The 20,490-nt window shown below is 40.4% G+C and overlaps 1 protein-coding gene across 1 annotated transcript in view; it reads left to right on the top strand.

Annotated features, from left to right (window-relative positions):
* Positions 1–20,490, top strand: part of LOC124006072 (glutamate receptor ionotropic, kainate 3-like) — a 133,782-nt gene that overhangs the window by 92,273 nt on the left and 21,019 nt on the right. The window contains exons 11-12 of the mRNA XM_046315827.1: positions 15,533–15,756; positions 19,744–19,862. Coding sequence (XP_046171783.1) covers positions 15,533–15,756; positions 19,744–19,862 — 343 coding nt within the window. The remainder of the gene's footprint in view (positions 1–15,532; positions 15,757–19,743; positions 19,863–20,490) is intronic.

Below are 20,490 nucleotides of genomic sequence, written 5' to 3'. Positions count from 1 at the left end.
TTGGCAGGTCAGTAGTCATTTAGGCAGGTTACCTTAGTGTTCTTGGGAACAGGGACTATGGTGGTCTGCTTGAAACGTGTTGGTATTACAGACTCAGACAGGGAGAGGTTGAAAATGTCAGTGAAGACACATTGGTCAGCGCATGCTCGGAGTACACTTCCTGGTAATCCGTCTGGCCCAGCGGCCTTGTGAATGTTGACCTGTTTGAAGGTCTTACTCACATCGGCTGTGGAAAGTGTGATCACACGGTGTGATTCAGTCAGGTTTCAAAGCTGTCTAGACAGTAGAGAACATTTGAAAACAACCAAGCAAGTTTCAGAGCACCTGTATCTATATCTCCATTCATATATCCCATGCTGTGAAATGTACTTTGTACTGTACTCAGTGCACTCCAACACATTTTCCCCCTATAGTGTATTATGGGCAACATATACTTAGTACAATGCAGATGAATTCAAGCCCTGTGAATTATGGCATATGGTTTGAGTTCACTCTCAGCAGTTCCTCACAGTTAAATATTTGGCTGAAGAGGTCTCAGTAATTCCTGAACACTTATCTTGGCTTGGGTAGAACTGAGCATGCTACATGGTGTTTTCTACAGTTCTACTGTATTTGGGTCTATTGCTTCCAAGAGAGTAATATCAGCTGATAGTAGAGGAATCAAGAACACCAATGTTCCATTCAGATATTACGTACTGTAGGTGTACCTATTATCTGCATCACGGTTATTAGAATACAGTAATATAGGACTGGGTTTTGATCTAGTATGTTCCTTACACAGTATGTAAAGGGTAAGTGTGCTATAGACTGTCTCCCTGTGCTACTGCTCTTTATTTGAGTGGCCTACACTGTGTCAACACTGCTATATGGATTTATTTAGCTGGTTCTATTATTTGGCTCAGAGCTTTTCTTCCTCCTGTCTATACTGATAAGCTGATCTCGAAACAGCAGACCTGAAAAGTAAACTTTGGAGTCAGCTCAAGAGAACTATCCTGGGATTGCCATGAGAAGCTTGGATGGATATTGGTTTCCATACAAGTAAACCAACAACACCAACAACAATATCATTCATATATTCATAATTCCATTCCTTTACTTTAGATTGGTGTGTATTGTGCATATTGTTGTGAAATTGCTAGATATTACCTGTTAGATATTACTGCACTGTTGGAGCTAGAAACACAAGCATTTCGCTACACCTGCAATAACATCTGCTAAACACGTGTATGTGACCAATAACATTTCATTTGACAACCTTATCCCAAGGATTGGTATCATGGCTGTGGTCCTGCATTCTGTTCATCCCATACCAGAATCACCATGTGTCATTGGCTAATGTGCTGACAGGTTTGACATCCATGTCACGACTTCTACAGAAGTCGATGCCTCTCCTTGTTCGGGCGGTCCTCTGCGGTCGACGTCGCCGGTCTTCTAGCCATCCCCGATTCATTTTTCATTTTCCATTTGTCTTGTCTTGTTTTTCCCACACACCTGGTTCCCATTCCCCTCATTATGTGTTGTGTATTTAACCCTCTGTTTCCCCCATGTCTTTGTGTGGTATTGTTGATTCTGTTTCATGTTATGCACAAGTTAGTCTGTTGCGCTGGGTTATGTCAACCCGTATTGTTATTTCGTGTTCACTTTGCCGTGTGCTTTTGGCTCGCCTAAATAAAAGGCTCCGTTGGCTACCCAATATCTGCTCTCCTGCACCTGAATCCCTTATAGCCATTTACGAATACCTGACAATCCAATGGAAGTCATGGACATGTTTCTGGGATGCTTTTATGCAAATAGAGGTATGAGCTCAGATGACACTTACGGCAAACAAATATTTATTAACCCATGTTGTGTTGGGATGACCACATAACATTACAATGCTGCCGTCGACTAGTGACCCAACGGGTCACCTACAGTTGTTAGATACATTTATTGGTTTAAGGAAGACGACAAGCAAAACAAAGCCGTCTGCGTTTGTTATCAGCTGATTCGTCCTGCCAGCCCACAATCTCACGTAAATCATAGTTTCATTACTCAACGGTGCAGTAGTCGCGTGTGTTTATTAAAAGCAGTTGTAAGCCTTCATTCATCTTTGTAGGTCACCGAGCTCTGTCAAACAAAGAAGCAAATGTGGTTTGACAAAAATAAAGTCTTTGTTGGTATGTCTGATGTCACCTTTTGTCAACGTGTAGGAAGGAGCAAATGGTCTCTGATTTCTAAAAACATGCATGCATGTAGCTGGGTTAGTGTTTTTCTATACATTTCCTGAGATTGTACTATTGAATAAACCAAGACAGAAGTATTGCATTGTGTGCATCAGGTGAATATACAGTATTTCTGTCTATGCATACACGTGTATGTGCATAATATACATGATTAATAGGCCGTTGTGTGTAAATACAAATAGGATACATATTGAATGAGAAAGAGTGTGTGTGTTGTGGCTAATTAAATACAAAACAGCCTTCCGTGCCCATGTAGCATAGCGGCCTTTATTTTCCTCTGAGTCGTCAAAGCTCACTACAATGCCAAAAAGCATTGTTCAAAAGGCGTTAAATTATGCAACAGGTCATGTTAAACTTGATTTAGTCACAATAGATTATCCAATTAATCATGATGTTGATGCCAGTATTAATAGCGAGCTTAACACATCATTTGTTTCTTTTCAATTAATCTCTTGCTCCGTCAGACACACAGGAAGGTTACGGCGAGACCGATGCACACCACAGCAATCCACACATCTCATTGTCTACATGTAGAGATAGCAGACTGGACTTGGGACCGTGGCTAGATATTGGATTGAAAAGGGGCTTTATTTGCAGTTCTAGGCACGTACATGTGTTGTCTCTATCTGAGGGTCGCAGACCTGATTGGTTTTACAGTGGTACGCGGAGGAGTTTTTGACTACTGAGGGCGGGATAGTGGTCAGAGCTGTCATTTTGACGGACGGGCAGCATGACTTTCAATTGCATCAACAACCACAGCTACATTATTCTGCTACATGATAGTGTTATAGTAATGCAAATGCCATTGTCACTCTGCAATCCTTTGCTATTCAAGGGGGACGTACTGTAGTCAGACGATGGAATTACCAGGGGACAACATTTCTCTAGTCATATATGCAAATTGAAATACTGGTGGACAATGAGGGAGTTGGAGCACCATATGCAAATCTTTGTAAAACAATCGAGTTAAGAGGTACAGGAAGTATGGTTCTCCGGGCGCTGTCCTAGATTATCATTCAATACACCTATAAGACTAAATAATCAAACCCCACAAATGTTAAAACCAGTAAATGTCAAAGGGACTGCAAGTAACACAGATTGTTATATCTTGTTACAGTTCATCTCTGCTGGGCGTGTTGATCTAAACTACCGGTCAAAGGTTTTAGAACACCTACTCATTCAAGGGGTTTTCTTTATTTGACTATTTTCTACATTGTAGTATAATAGTGAAGACACCAAAACTATGAAATAACATATGGAATCATGTACTAACCAAAAAAGTATTAGAAATATATTACATATTTTATATTTGAGATTCTTCAAACTGCCACCCTTTGCCTTGATGACAGCTTTGCACACTCTTGGCATTCTCTCAAGCAGCTTCCTGAAGTAGTCACCTGGAATGCATTTCAATTACCAGGTGTGCCTCCTTAAACATGAATTTGTGGAATTTGTTTCCTTCTTAATGCATTGAGCCAATCAGTTGTGTTGTGACAAGAGGAATGAAAGCTTTTTTTACAGCTTTTTTTGCTACATACATTTGACCTTTTACCTTTTACATATACATTTTACATACATGGTACCCCCAATCCCAGCCAACAGCTCTGCAACTCCCGCAGCTACTTGCCAAGCCTCCCCAGCTTCTACTTCACACAAATCCAGATAGCAGATGTTCTGAAAGAGCTGCAAAATCTGAACCCGTACAAATCAGCAGGGATAGACAATCTGGACCCTCTCTTTCTAAAATTCATTGTTGCAACCCCTACTGCCAGTCTGTTCAACCTCTCTTTCGTATCGTCCGAGATCCCTGAAGTTTCCGCGGTCATCCCCCTCTTCAAAGGGGGTGACACTCTAGACCCAAACTGTTACAGACCTATATCCATCCTGCCCTGCCTTTCTAAAGTCTTCGAAAGCCAGGTTAACTTCTTGGTGACGGGGCAGTATTTTCGCATCCGGATGAAATGCATGCCCAAATTCAACTGCCTGCTACTCATTCCCAGAGATAAGATATGCACATTATTAGTAGATTTGGGTAGAAAACACTCGGATGTTTCTGTTTGAATCATGTCTGTGAATATAACAGAACTTATTTAGCAGGCGAAACCCCAAGGACAAATCATTCAAATGTTTGTTTTTTTGAGGTCACTCTCTTTTCAATAATTTTCATTGGGAATCAGATTTCCAGGGACCTTCTTGCGGTTCCTATCACTTCCACTGGATATCAACAGTCTTTAGAAATTGGTTGAGGTTATTCCTTTGTGTAATGAAAAAGTACGGCCATCTTGAACGAGGGTCACTTGAAGTGTACTGTTAGATAGAGGCGTGCAACCAGAAAGCTAGCTACAGTTTGTTTTCCTCCTGTATTGAACACAGATCATCCCGTCTTCAATTTGATCGATTATTTAGGTAAAAAAGTAGTTTGAAATGTTTTGGCAAAGTTTACAGGTAACTTTTAAGATATTTTGTAGTCACGTTGCGCAAGTTGGAACCGGTGTTTTTCTGGATCAAACGCACCAAAGAAATTGACATTTTGGATACATATCGAACAAAAGGACCATTTGTGATTGGAGTGCCAACAAAAGAAGCTTGTCAAAGGTAAGGCATGAATTATAATTTTATTTCTGCGTATTGTGTCGCGCCTGCAGGGTTGAAATATGGTTTATCTCTTTGTTTACGGAGGTGCTATACTCAGATAATTGCATCGTTTGCTTTTGCCGAAAAGCCTTTTTGAAATCTGACATGTTGGCTGGATTCACAAGTGTAGCTTTAATTTCCTATCTTGCATGTGTGATTTAATGAAAGTTAGATTTTTATAGTAATTTATTTGAATTTGGCGCTCTGCATTTTCCCTGGCTTTTGGCCAGGTTGGATGCTAGCGTCCCACATATCCCAGAGAGGTTAATAAACAGATCGCTGACCATTTCGAATCCCACCGTACCTTCTCCGCTGTGCAATCCGGTTTCCGAGCTGGTCACGGGTGCACCTCAGCCAAGCTCAAGGTACTAAACGATATCATAACCGCCATCGATAAAAGACAGTACTGTGCAGCCGTCTTCATCGACAGCCTCAACAGCCTTGGTTTCTCAAATGACTGCCTTGCCTGGTTCACCAACTACTTCTCAGACAGAGTTGTGTGTCAAATCGGAGGGCCTGTTGTCCGGACCTCTGGCAGTCTCTATGGGGGTACCACAGGGTTAAATTCTTGGGCTGACTCCTTTCTCTGTATATATCTGTATATATCAACGATGTCGCTCTTGCTGCGGGTGATTCCCTATCCACCTCTACGCAGACAACACCATTCTGTATACTTCTGGCCCTTCTTTGGGCACTGTGTTAACAAACCTCCAAACAAGCTTCAATGCCATACAACACTCCTTCCGTGGCCTCCAACTGCTCTTAAACGCTAGTAAAACTAAATTGATGCTTTTAAACCGATCTCTGCCCGCACCCACCCGCCCGACAAGCATCACTACTCTGGACGGTTTTAACTTAGAATATGTGGACAACTACAAATACCTGGGTGTCTGGCTAGACTGTAAACCCTCCTTCCAGACTCATTTAATATCTCCAATACAAAATTAAATCTAGAATCGGCTTCCAATTTCGCAACAAAGCCTCCTTCATTCACGCTGCCAAACTGACTATCCTACCGATCCTTGACTTCGGCGATGTCATTTACAATATAGCCTTCAACTCTCTACTCAGCACACTGGATGCAGTCTATCACAGTGTCATCCGTTTTGTCACCAAAGCCCCATATACCACCCACCACTGCTACCTGTATGCTCTCGTCGGCTGGCCCTCGCTACATATTTGTTGCCAGACCCACTGGCTCCAGGTCATCTATAAGTCTTTGCTAGGTAAAGCTCCGCCTTATCTCAGCTCACTGGTCACGATAACAACACCCACCCGTAGCAAGCGCTCCATTAGCTATATCTCACTCGTCATCCCCAAAGCCAACACCTCGTTTGGCCGCCTTTCCTTTCAATTTTCTGCTGCCAATGACTGGAACGAATTGCAAAAATCGCTGAAGTTGGAGACTTATATCTCCCGCACTAACTTTAAACATTAGCTATCTGAGCAGCTAACCGATCGCTGCAGCTGTACACAGCTAATCTGTAAATAGCCCATCCAATCTACCTACCTCATCCCCATATTGTTTTTATTTACGTTTTTGCTCTTTTGCACATCATCATCTGCACATCTATCACTCCATTGTTCATTTGCTGAATTGTAATTACATTGCTACTATGGCCTATTTATTGCCTTACCTCCTCACTCCATTTGCACACAATGCATATAGACTTTATTTTTCTATTGTGTTTTACGTTTGTTTATTCCATGTGTAACTCTGTTGTGTCGCACTGGTTTGCTTTATCTTGGCCAGGTCGCAGTTGTAAATGAGAACTTGTTCTCAACTGGCCTACCTGGTTAAATAAAAAACATATATAAAAAATGTATATAACAACGATACATGACCAAACAAACTCTTTAATCCCAACCCTCAGCCACTCTCAGCCCATCCCACCTATCACCATAGTCCTCAGCCACTCTCAGCCCATCCCACCTATCACCATAAACCACCCTTGTTTGGTTTCCATGTGCCATATATTTTTTTTATTGTGCTGTGATGTTAACATAACTAAATTTATGAATCTTTCTAATCTTTCCTGAACCTGTGACCAGAAACAAGCTATGTAGGGGCAATACCAGAATAAGCAATCTATTGAGTCTGTCTCTTCGCAATAAAATCTACAGAACTGAGATAGTTGTATGCCCAATATATATAGCATTCTGTTGGTGGCAAGAAATGTATCTAATAATTTAAATGGAAAAACTAAGTGTTGAGTCTAGTGTAGTTTTTTGTACCAGTTCTTAAACCATGTGCTGTTTATTTTGCAACCTGTATGGTGCAGCTGTCAGCATGTTTGTCCTGAAACTAGTATATTTTTCTATTTATGCCAGTTCCTTTTAGCCAATTTGTATCTTTAATATATGGCAGGCAAACAAGTTCCCTACCTTCTCCACTTTCCAGTTTCTGCCTCCATTTTTGTGGTAGTGCTGCAATCAGTTGGTTGTACGTTTGGATTGAGCAGATATTCCCACTTATTTTCGATAACTGCATATGTGACATTAATATAAAAATGTAAAAAAATTCCATTAAGAATGTTTTTGGGTTATCAATATATTTGAGTTTAACCATAACATTTGTTATAATATTTGTTTGATCTTTTCTGGAGGATAAAACTGAAATTGTAACCAGGTTTGTATGGCTTGTTTAAGAAAGGGTGATAGTGTCAACTAAATTTAATTTTCAAATAGTCGGAAATGAGAAGTTGTAATCTGTATGAAGGCAAAAAAGCTATTTTTGAACAAAGGATTAGCTTTTCTTAATAATATACTGGAGAACCATTTGGGGTTTGAGTGAAGCTTTTAGTGAGGTTTAATGCTTTAATATTTAATCATTTTAGCCTACCAAACTCATATTCATTATATAAATAGGCACGTTTAATTTTGTCTGGCTTAGAATTCCAAATAAAATGAAATATTTTTTGCTCATATGATTTGAAAAACAAATCATCTGGAGTAGGCAATTAGTAAACTGGGACCAAAGAGTTAATCAATGTAATTCTTCCATAAATAGACAAGTATTTGCCTCTCCATGGTTGCAAAAGAATGATCTATTTTTGCTAATATTCTATCAAAATTAATTGTGGGAAGTTCATTTATATTTTTTGAGATTTGAATACCAAGCATTGTTTACTTCACCATCTGCCCATTTTATTGGTAAACTACAAGGTAGTGTAAACACTGTATTTTTTAACAATCCGCTACGTAATATGGTACACTTGTCATAATACGGTTTTAATCCAGAGGCTAGAAAAGATTGCAGACTAAACCTGTTATGGCTGCATCCCTTTGTTCTCAATTTCTGCCTGAAGACATACCTTAATCTAACTGCCTGTAGCTCAGCCCCAGAGGCAAGGATATGCATATTCTTGGTATCTTTTGAATGGAAACATTCTGAGGTTTGTGGAAATGTTAATTGAATGTAGGAGAATATAACACAGTAGATCTGGTGGAAAAAAGAGAAAGAAAGAGCATACGTTTTCTGTTTTTTATTGTCGTAGTATCATCTTTCACATGTACTAGAATGGCCAGATAATTTTGATGGATAATGCAAGAGGGCAACTGTAGGTGTGCAAAGTTTCAGACTGATAACTTCAGGAATGGGTGAGCTACATGACATTTAGCATGAAGTCACCCAGGTGTCCCACACAAGTTGCCCAAATGTACCCAACTGGCCGAATTGGTGAAATGACCTATAACTATATACAGCAGTGCAAATAACTATATACAACATATCAAAAAGCAATTCTAACACACACACAAAAAAAAATGTTTAAAAAAATAGTACACCCTTTGGAAGTCCTCTTCACAATATTTTGCTGCCTGTGCCATGTCCCATAGCAGTCTCTTTCTGATGTAAAGCAGAGGCAAACTGAACAAGTGAGGCATTTCATGCGACACAGAACACAGCGACGCCTCCATGCTGTGCCCTTTTGGCCCTGAGGCACAGTCATGCCTGTAGTAATGAACTGTGGCATATCAACACCACTGGGGGCAGAGGTAGAGCGGGCAACTTGGCACTGGGGGCTCCCAGTCGGAGTCGCTATCACTGTGAAAGAAAACAGAAACAAATATTTGTATTGTATGAGCCTTTTATCATCACACAAAATAAACATATGTATTGTATAGAGCAGAGGGAACAGTCACTAAGGTGAAGTGCTGTTCCATTCAACTCCGGCCTGTTGTGGGCCTGCCCTCTCCTGAACAGCACCCAATGGCTATTTCATATGGAGATGGAGAGGAGTAGCAGGCGCAGTGGACATGTGTGTGTTTGCTGTTCAACTCCATTCCATTTGAATAAAAAAATGGAAAATATAATCTGACATGGGGAAGAAAAATAATATATATATATACACACACACAAACAAACCAACACACACACACACACACACACACACACACACACACACACACACACACACACACACACACACACACACACACACACACACACACACACACACACACACACACACACACACACACACACACAACCAACCAACCAACCACACACACAACACACACACACACACACACACACACACAAACAAACCACACATTTCATTGCAAAAAAAAAATATTATATTTTTATTTTTATATATAATATATATATATATATATATTTTTTATATTTCATAAAACGGCATTAGCACTTACCCGTCCAGAAGTACGTCCTGTCCTGTCTAGCTCCTCAGTTCGTTTGAGTCATAACACTCCAAGATTCCTCAAACAAAATTATTCGCCATGATATCTTCAATGAAATCGTTGAAAATACAACTTTCCGAAATACTGCTGCGCGTAAAAAGCCTTACAGCAACTCCTCCGATAGTCAAGGCGAGAATGGAGTTCCTTGCGCATTCGATTACAAACAAGGAATGGTGGTCCAACCCAAAACCATTACATACTGGCATTTACCTCAGCTCATTGGCTATCTACCCAGCTAGATTTCAAGAAGATCAGTGGTCATTGGGCAGAAATATAGTCAATCAATGAAGCTTCGCTAAAATTATTGTTGCGTAAGGTATCCCCGCAAAAAGACCAATGACGTTTGGCTGTGTTGCAAACATCCAGAGGAATGCACTGAAACCCACCATGACTAGATAAATGATTGTTTACGGTGTGTAATCACGTCGAATGCTCCGTAAAAAATGATAGAGATGGAATTCACGGCACAAACGGTTTACAAAATGTTTCGATTTAGGCTATAAAAATGGATTTTATCAAAGAAAACAACACTTCATTTGATCACTGGAACCCTCAGGAAGAGAAATAAGAGCAAGATATCAGAATGTAAGTCATAATTTTACCTTCAGATGTGAATGTGTAAAAACTGTCATGGCGGAAAATGTTTCTGTTGTTGATTGCTCTTCTCAAACAAAAGCATGGGATTTGTTCTCTGTAATAGATATTTTAAATTGGAAAACTGTGTTTGATTACCACGATTCTGAAGGGTGTAAGACACGTGCATTTTCAAGAATGTTTAATGTTACGAAGTTGAATAAGTACCTCCATTTCATTTTGTTTTCCTCTAACCTATTTTGTGCCTCTATAGTACAGTTTCTATTACCATCTACCTGCGCTGTACTCCCTATATTTCCTTTATTAGTCTGATCTCTTTTGTCCTAAACTATTTTTGATTTCCTTTACGATAATAGATTATTTCATTGCCTGTGAGCTCAATACATTATTATATATATTTTCAAAAAAGTGTGGATCATTATTATTTGGCCCATATAGATTAATTAGCAAGATGGTCCAATAGCATTTTTTAAATTATCCATCTTCCTTGCGGATCTGTTTGCACAGTTTGCACAATCGGATAAAAATGTGTATTACCTGTTGTAACTCCCATCCCGTGAACGGGATCGTTGTCATCATCTGACACGAATTAGCATAACGCAACGGACATAAATATTCCTAGAAAATATTCCTATTCATGAAAATCAAAGGTGAAATATGTTAATCACCCTGTCATCTCAGCTTTTCAAAATATGCTTTACAGCCAAAGCTAGACAAGCATTTGTGTAAGTTTATTGATAGCCTAGCATAGCATTTTGTCCAGCTAGCAGCAGGTAACTTGGTCACGGAAATCAGAAAAGCAATCAAATTAAATCGTTTACCTCTGATAAGCTTCGGATGTTTTCACTCACGAAACTCCCAGTTAGATAGCAAATGTTCCTTTTTTCCAAAAATATTATTTTTGTAGGCGAAATAGCTCCGTTTGTTCTTCACGTTTGGCTGAGAAATCGCCCGGAAATTGCACTCATGAAAACGCCGAAGAATATTCCAAATCAGCTCCATAATATCGACAGAAACATGGCAAACGTTGTTTATAATCAATCGCCAAGGTGTTTTTCAAATATCTATTCGATAATATGTCCTCTGGGACAATTCATTTTTCAGTAGGACCGAATGGAATAATGGCTACCTCTGTATTTTACGCGAGAATCTCTCTGGGAGCCATCAGGTGACCACTTGCGCAATGTAGCCGCTTATGGGTATTCTTCACCATAAATGCGTAAAATGCTGTAGACACCTTCGGGAATACGGAGAAAGAGTAATCTGGTTGATAGCCCATTCACTGCTCAATAGGGACGCATTGGAACACAGCGCTTTCAAAACATGAGGCACTTCCGGATTGGATTTTTCTCAGGCTTTCGTCTGCAACATCTTGTTCTGTTATACTCACAGACAATATTTTTACCGTTTTGGAAACTTTAGAGTGTTTTCTATACTAAGCTGTCAATTATATGCATATTCTAGCATCTTGTCCTGACAAAATATCCCGTTTACTAGGGGAAAGTTATTTTTCCAAAAATGAAAATACTGCTGCCTAGTCACAACAGGTTAATTAGTATAATCACCCCTTTTGAGATTCTTTGACCATGACACAAATATATTTCTCCCTCCCAGTCCTTTTTCCACCCAACCTCATCTATATTTGTAGAATGAGTTTCCTGTAAACAATAGATATTATATTCTTTCTCTTTTAGCCATGTAAAAATGGATCTTCTTTTTTTATGATCTGATAAGCCATTACAATTATAAATTGCTATACTTATTTCCCCACTTACCACAATGATACGCGAGTTTAAATTATGCTTACCACAACCAATGTTTGTAACCTTACCATTATAAAGCACCATGATGATTAAGTGTCCATATAGTGGTGCCATAATAATTTCCACTGTTAAATATACTGTAGCTGCCACTTTGTAAACCTCCAATTGTCCTAATATTCCACCCACTAAACCCCCCCCCCATATTTAGGTCTGTTGTCACTATGACCATCAGGCCATCTCCCTGACTCATGACGCACCTTTACATCCTAAGGCAAACCCTTGGCCGCCGATCGGCATTGGCCAGAGGGAAATATCATTATCTATGAGGATGCCTAACCAAATAATATGGAATACAGTCAGAAAAAAATAAATTGTAACAATAATAACAGCACAATCTTATACATGCATGCTCATATTTGAAAGTCCTTGCAAGGCTATAAGCATATCAGCCCAGCCTGCTCAGTTCATTGGATTGAATTGTTTGTAAAAAAAAAGAAAAAGAAAAAAAAGAAAAGAAGAGCAAACAACCTAAATATATCGCAAGACCAGTCCCTTTTTTAATGTCCATTACATGCAAGACATATTTCATGTAGTCCCCATTATATCCTGTTTTATTCCGACAAAAAAAAGGAAGAAGGAACATAGATTCTAACGGCCACTAATGACTGAAAGTAAAAATGCGTCTTAGGCATCACATTATATTAGTCTGCCAGAGTTGCCTCTGCTGCAGAGGATAAGTTCATTTGAGTTACCAGCCTCAGAAATTGCAGTCCAAATAAATGCTTCACAGAGTTCAAGCAACATCAACTGTTCAGGGGAGACTGTGTGAATCATGGTCGAATTGCTGCGAAGAAACCAGTAATTAAGAAGAGACTTGCTTGGGCCAAGAAACACGAGTAATAGACATTAGAACGTTGGAAATTTGTCTTTTGGTCTGGAGTCCAAATTTGAGATTTTTGGTTCCAATTGCCCGCCGTGTCTTTGTGAGATGTGGTGTAGGTGAAAGGATAATCTCTGCATGTGTATTTCCCAACGTAAAGCATGGAGGAGGAGGTGCTATGGTGGGGGGGTACATTTCTGGTGACACTGTCTGTGATTGATTTAGAATTCAAGGTACACTTAACCAGCATGGCTAATGCAGAATTATGCAGCGATACACCATCCCATCTGGTTTGGGATTAGTGGGGCCTAGCCTCCACAGTCCCCCGACCTCAACCAAATTGAGATGGTTTGGGATGAGTTGGACCACAGAGTGAAGGAAAAGAAGCCAACAAGTGCTCAGCATATGTGTGAACTCCAGGTGAAGCTGGTTGAGAGAATGCCAAGAGTTTGAAAAGCTGTCATCAAGGCAAAGAGTGGATATTTGAAGCATCTCAAATATAAAATATATATTTGTTTAACACGTTTTTGGTTACTATATGATTCCATATGTGTTATTTCATAGTTGTGATGTCTTCACTATTATTCTACAATGTAGAAAATATTAAAAAATAAAAAATAAACCTTGAATGAGTAGGTGTTCTAAATCTTTGACCGGTAGTGTTGGTGTAATTGTATGAATCCTACAGAATGTTATCAGGTGTGGCAGTATGGAGGTGGCACAGCTCTAAGCTTACAATACCATCTGTGCGCCCACAGATAACACAGAGCCATGTGGCACTCAGCAGGGTACTATTAGGTTATCACGCGTGTGCTCCGCAATACGTGTCTAAGCAGAAAATAGCAGTGCAGCGTATATATTAGCCCACCATAGGGATGGCTGAGATTGGCTGGGATCACCTGCTGCTCGGTCTTCCGGTTGAGTGGCAGCTAGCTTGAAAAGCGGAGGTCGACGGCAGAGAACAGAAGAAGCGGGTGTGTGTTGTAAACGTAAATGTTTAATGAGGGCACAGTGGATTGCACCACATGACAGATTGGCTGTGCCCACACTGTCTCTCTTTGTTAGGCTTTCTTGTGTTTAGCCACCAGTGTTAGCTACAGGCACAGGTATAATACAAAAAACGGTCACACACGGAGTTCGACTATTTTCTTATACTGACCCCCATTGACTGCTCTGAATGTTAGAGTAGTAATTAGTAATTTTTTTGGAAGGGGGGAGTGACTGAACTATGTTGTAGCGACAGCAAAAAAAATGTCCATGAGTTACTTTCTTAACACCAAAAAAGCATTTTTTTCTCATTTTAGAGGTTATTGCTCTACATTGTAATGTCAGCTAAGCTAAGAAATGAAGGGGGTCGATGAAATGCATTGTCAGCCTTGTCCATACATTACAAATTACACATTTGGGGGGGGGCAATTCATTGTCCGAATAAAAGTGTTGGGTAGTACAAATCAACTACATTTGCTTCTTGGAATACTTTTGAGCACTTTCTTGGAATGTCTCTGAGCTTACAGGGAGCAGGGTTCTGGTAATTCCGACCTTCATATGATCTGCAGGACTAGACATCCTCCACACTTTCCAATGTGCGCACCAATACCTAATTTAACTGACCACCATCAGGGATATTCTGGTGCTACCACACTGAGCTTTGTTGCTATGCCACCACTCAAAAAGGAAGAAAAAGAGATTGTCCCAAACCCCTTTGTGAGTTTCCTTAGTTTCCGAGGAAGGGAGCTATCCAAGCGTGAACCAAGCATCTGGTTTCATTAATCTCCTGTCCAACCCTGACGTGTTTGAGGTGTGGGGGGAGGCAATGTAAATGGTAACCTTCTGAATATGCAGCCAGACGCGAAATCATGGGCCGCAACGTTCACCTTCAGACCCTGCCAGGGCAGAATCTCAGAGCGCTATATTAGCCTAATCAGAAGGCACCAGGCTCCAGATAGTGGAGGCTTGGGGAGAAGCTGGTGGGAAGGCATGTGGGAATGGCCCTTGTATCTTGTGATTCATTAGAGCAGGTGTTCGTCATTTCTTATGTAAATAATTGATTGGCGAATAATTGGAGGGAGGGGGCAACCTGTGATCTCTGCAAAATTACTTTGATGTGAAGTTCAAATGAACTTTGATTTTATGAAATGATGTCATATGTTACAGGACTTCATATTTGTTATGAAACTTCCAATGTAATGTACTTAATTTTTCCTCAAACTGGTTTTCAAGTTTCATGTACCTTTTTGGTGTAACAACAATGGTTCATGCAGATCTATGATTTTCAAAGATATCTGAAGAACATATGAAAGTACCAGCAAAATAAGCTCAAATCAAATCAATACAATAAGTGTAGACTTTACGGTGAAAAGCTTACTCACGAGTCCTTTCCCAATAATGCAGTTAAAAAGTAAGAAAATTAACAAATAGATACAAATAAAATAACACTAAAATAACAATAATGAGTCTATATACAGGCTACGTACAAGGATTACTGGTACCGAGTCAGTGTACTGGAGTACGAGGTAGTTGGGTGATTGATTGAGGTAATATGTACATGTCGGTTTGGTTAGGTGATTGATTGAAACGCTATGTACATGTACTGTAGGTAGGGGGTGAAAGCAGACAATCCGAGTAACCATTTAATTAACTGTTCAGCAGTCTTATGGCTTTGCGGTAACAAAGGTAATAAAGCTAGTGAAAGGGTCTCATCGTTTGACTGATCGTCCCTTCTCTTGTCTCCCCTACAGAGAGCCGACTTGGCTGTGGCCCCTCTTACCATTACCTACCTGCGTGAGAAGGTTGTGGACTTCTCAAAGCCCTTCATGAGCATGGGCATCAGCATCCTGTACCGCAAGCCCAACACCACCAACAATGGTTTCTTCTCCTTCCTCAACCCCATGACCCCTGACATCTGGGTCTACATCCTGCTGGCCTACCTAGGCGTAAGCTGTGTTCTCTTCGTCATCGCCAGGTGAGTCCCAGACTTTTCTTGGCTACTTCATGTTCTGCCTGTCTGTGTGTGTGTGTTTTGTGTTCATTGAATTTTATTGAGTGATATATTTTTTTATTCTACTTGTAGGGCTAAGTTGCAGGCACAAAAAAAGTTAGTTAAACAATTATTTGTGACAACACTGTCTCTCACTAGGGGAGCACCATGTTGAACATGCCAAAACCAAGGCGCAACCTAACGTTTTAATGCCCCCAACTGTGTATTGTTGCAGCGATGTGGAAATGTTTTATCTGGAAGGATATAGTGCACAAATTGAGGCTGGCCAATCTGAATCTCTGCAGAACTGAGCCAGTCAATGATGGTCTCAAGTGATTCCATCAGTTGGGGGTAAGAGAAGGTCTCGGCTCAGCGGTAGGTCCATGTTCAATTGGTACAAGTCCTACATTTTGTGTGAGCTGGTGGGTAGTGATCAAGGCAGTTATGTCAGCGTGGGCTCTCTGTGGAGCCCAGCAGTGGAAGAAAGAGATGAGAGTAGCAAACCACCAGTGAAGTTATACTCTCCAATTCAAAGCATTTCCTGTATAATTTATCTGCAGTTGTAATGCTTCTTCGAACAACGTTCGTCTTTCAAATGTATAAAAATAAATACCTGCCGACACCTGGAGAAAGAAATTTGATAATAAAAATAGAAAATGTCTCTCATGACATTTGCCTGTGCTTGTTATCTTTTCCACATTCCCCACAAATCATTGAAAGTTGAAATTAGTATTGATTGAGATCAGGGTATCTGATTTTGTCAGTATTTCCCTATGTGTTCCAAATGTGTTCCTGAGACCTTCTATGGAATTATTTACATAAGAGAGAAAGAAAAGAATCCATGTGCCACTTGCAGGCATCCTGCTCTCCTTCTGTGGTCATTGTCACTGCTTCTCACCACTTCCGGGTGCCTCCAAATGCACAGTGGTGCTTGAGGAAGTTCTTTTGAAGGGGCTTGGGGTTCTGAGAGGAGCCAGCTGCGCTCCTCAATCCTCTCCCATTATGTCTAGAGACAAGCTCACAAGCTCATTTTAGCACCCAAGTACAAGTAGAAAATCATCTCTGATTGTTGCATCATTCTTTGGAGACCTGCATAGAAAGCGAGCAGAAGTGCTTAGAGCCAAAAGAAGGCTCAAATAGCAGTTTGATGTTTTGGTGCTTGAGATGTTGGAAGAACCAGAACGCTTTGACGAAAGAGGCAAATGTATGTGTTCAATATCAGGTAGACACATACTGTACTGATAAACTATAGACTAAAACAATTCAGACACATTTGAAGTCAAAAGCTTGTCTGGACAATCATGATCCTTGTCACTGAGCAGGCACCCACGAGAAGAGAACTATGAAAGCGCTAAGCCTTGTGTCCATGACCATAGGTCAACAATATGGGGAATCTACTTGAGTGCTTACAGAAGTATGAAACCAGAAAATAAATCACAAGCAACCATTTTCTAAGTACAATAGAGAGAAAACATTGAGCAGTGCCCGGTATTTGCACTTGCCTTTTCAGTGCTCTTATAACCTGGGATCACTTTAAGGATGTAACTAGGGGGGTAGAAATCATCACAAGCTTCAATGCTGCATTACACTGTCCAGGACCTGGAAAATGTATCTTTGAAATTCCATAAGATAAAAATTGGCAGTGGAATACAGATGACAAAAATACGACTTCTATACCATGCCAATGTAAGAACTTACTCTCTAGAAAGAGTGTAATAATGGAGTTTTTCCCCCAGTCATCCTTATCTTTTCAAATAGCAACACACTGGCCAAGTTTCAATTTCTTTGAGTTACCGCTTCAGGTGCTTCTGCTATGTCTGTCTAGAATGAGGGAGAGGCGAGGGTTTGCTTTCTGATTCTCATTCATACTATTTAGAGGACAGATTTTTTTTCTGGATTTTTTGCATCATTCGAGTGTGACCATATTTAATGAAAAACACACTAATGGCGAAGGTGCATAAAGATTTCGTAATTCAGATATGACGTCATGGTTCTACCACTATCCATTTAGTTTTCAAACTACAGTGCGTGACATGGTTCAATGCGCCAATAAATCAGCACAATCTACTTTTTGGGGTTTTTCAAATTGTCTACTTAAATTGTGTTCATGTATACTGTACATACTGTGCTAATCACGATACAAAATCATTGTAACATAGAGCAATGTACAATATAGCGAATTTGGTAAACAACTCATTTGTATTTAGTGTATGGACGCCGCCATCTTTAAACACCTTCCCCATTAAATGGAGGAACATGGAGATGCAAACCAGTCTCCTGAGCTATGTATTCCATTAAATGAACAAATGTTTTGGAAGACACTTTATTGACACTATATATATATGATTCTCACTTAGAAATGTTATTAGCGTTTGACTTCTAACTTAAAGGTCTTGATTTATGCTCTTCTTTTTGAATAGACTATTTTCGGGACCATTTTCGGTCATACTTTATTTGGATAATCCGGATAGTCTATCTGTAGAGCATCATACTATCAACAAACTATCTGTTGATAGCAACTGCTTGATACGGTTACGGTTAGGGTTAGGTTCAGAATAAGGGTAAGGGTTAAGATTACGGTCAGTGGTAGGGTTAGTAGATATGAAGTTTGAAATGTTACTGATAGTCCATTTGTAGATGCTCTATAGACTTTCCAAATAAAGAGTTACCTTATTTTCTCCACTCATTGGCTAACGTTCATGAAAGCCATTAGATAGCATCTCTTCTTAAAATATGCTGCTTCTATCTGGCTTCGAAGGATCTAAGCCTCCTCTTCTTCTCCTCTCCCCTGACAGCAAAACACCCTGAATAAATCAGATCGTATTTGAAAACATTTTCAAAATTAATTTCAGGAAGGGAAAGCACTGACATTTAGCATGTTTTATCTCTCCAGCTGCCTTTAAAAGAGACTGTTTCATGTACATTAAAGGATTTATGGTGTGGAGCACTTTGAGAAGATGTTACACTAAATGGCAGAGTACGTGGAACCATGGGCTTCGCAGGTTTTATACTACTACATTTTCAGCGTTGCCTGCCTCGTTCTATCCCAAATTGACATTTCAATATCTGTCGTCCTGAAAGTGGTATTTTTGTGTACAGTTAGCTACCTTTGAGCACAGCGAGATATCTACAGAGATATATAAGGGTACGGCAAACTTTTTGATTTGAACAGGGTTGACAGACAGCTATCGTCAAGGACACATAAGAGCACGTCAACACAACTGACAAATGCACCGCGAGCAATCAAGTTACTGAAAACAATAAAAGTGGACATCTTTACAGCGTGACTTTTGTTTGTATAGTGTATAGTATAGTCTCCTTTTGCACCCCGTAATTTGTGCCCACAGTTGCACAGATCTTTAGGGACACTGTAGGCTAACGCTTCATGGGTGGTTTTGTCGGGCGAAATTCAGGTTAAGTGCTCGGCTCAAGGACACATCAGGAGTGCTCTACCCAGCAGAGAGGCCTTCGATGCAGAGAACTAGAATGTATTATTAAGCACAGCTTCTGTTCCATCTTATTAGAACCAATTTGAGATGCATTACTATGGTTCACCCCAAAAGCCACAGGATTACTGGCCAAGAGTATGAAATGAAACAAAGATAGGTATGCCCATGCATAAAACATGGGAAACTTGGGAGCAATATATCAGATCTGTGTAAGTCCCTATATTACCCCCCATCCCCATATTACAGTATGAACACAGTTATATCATTGATTATTAAACTGTTTTGAGCCATAGTTTTCCTTTGAACTCATTTTTCTCTGTAGAGCGGGCTACATGAGTCCCCATTATTTCTATATTGATATTGATGTTGGTGAGAAAGGGATTGAATTCTAATGCACATTATCTCTTTCCCCATGCCTCGTCAGGGTTAACTGAGCCCCACAGTAACAATACACTATTATGCCGAAATTGTGGTACACTGGAGCCTTTGTTCCTGATATCCTTCTCCACCTGTCTCCCTGTAGGTTCAGTCCGTACGAATGGTACGACGCCCATCCCTGCAATCCCGGATCCGACGTGGTGGAGAACAACTTCACCCTCCTTAACAGCTTCTGGTTCGGTGTGGGCTCCCTCATGCAGCAAGGTATGGTATAGCCTAGCTTGTTCCCTCTTTCACATGTCAAAAGCATCAGTCCCCCCTCCACTCCCTTCCTCTGCGCAGCCACCCTCCCTCTCCCTCCCTCTCTCCACCTCTTTAACTGACAAGCTACCTCATTTCCATGTTCGAGACTGTTTTAGAAGACACTTGCCCGTCAGGAACAACTGGAGCTCAGACGTACATTACAAAAGAAAGCTGTTGTCACCTCCCTGCCTGCTCGTAGAAACAGGAGTGGTGAGAGAAAGTAGGTGTCAGACACCTGTCAGAATGTGGCAGGTAAAGACAGAAAACACGGTAGTATTTGTTTCCCCCATAACACAGCTGTTTATGTTTTGGGACGAAAGGGTAAGTTGGTGAACGTGTCTGACAAATGCCAGCTGTCACTCCTCGCTGGCGTTGGCTATGGCCACAAGGTTGATGTTTATATTCTTGTGTTTCCCGAGTGCTCGTACCAAAGACCCATTGTCGAAATCTATGTCCGACACACAGCTCAGCTCTCGATACAGATTACATTTTGTAAAATGCCACTTGGGCCTTTTATGATGCTGGAGTAGTGTTATGTAATTGTCCTTTATGCATAATCTCATAATATTAAAATATGTCAATTCTCAGC

The sequence above is a fragment of the Oncorhynchus gorbuscha genome, linkage group LG19, assembly GCF_021184085.1.
Source record: "Oncorhynchus gorbuscha isolate QuinsamMale2020 ecotype Even-year linkage group LG19, OgorEven_v1.0, whole genome shotgun sequence".
In the NCBI taxonomy this organism is placed as follows: Eukaryota; Metazoa; Chordata; class Actinopteri; order Salmoniformes; family Salmonidae; genus Oncorhynchus; species Oncorhynchus gorbuscha.
The sequence above is the reverse complement of the archived record's forward strand: the minus strand, read 5'-3'. Positions and strand labels throughout refer to the sequence as shown.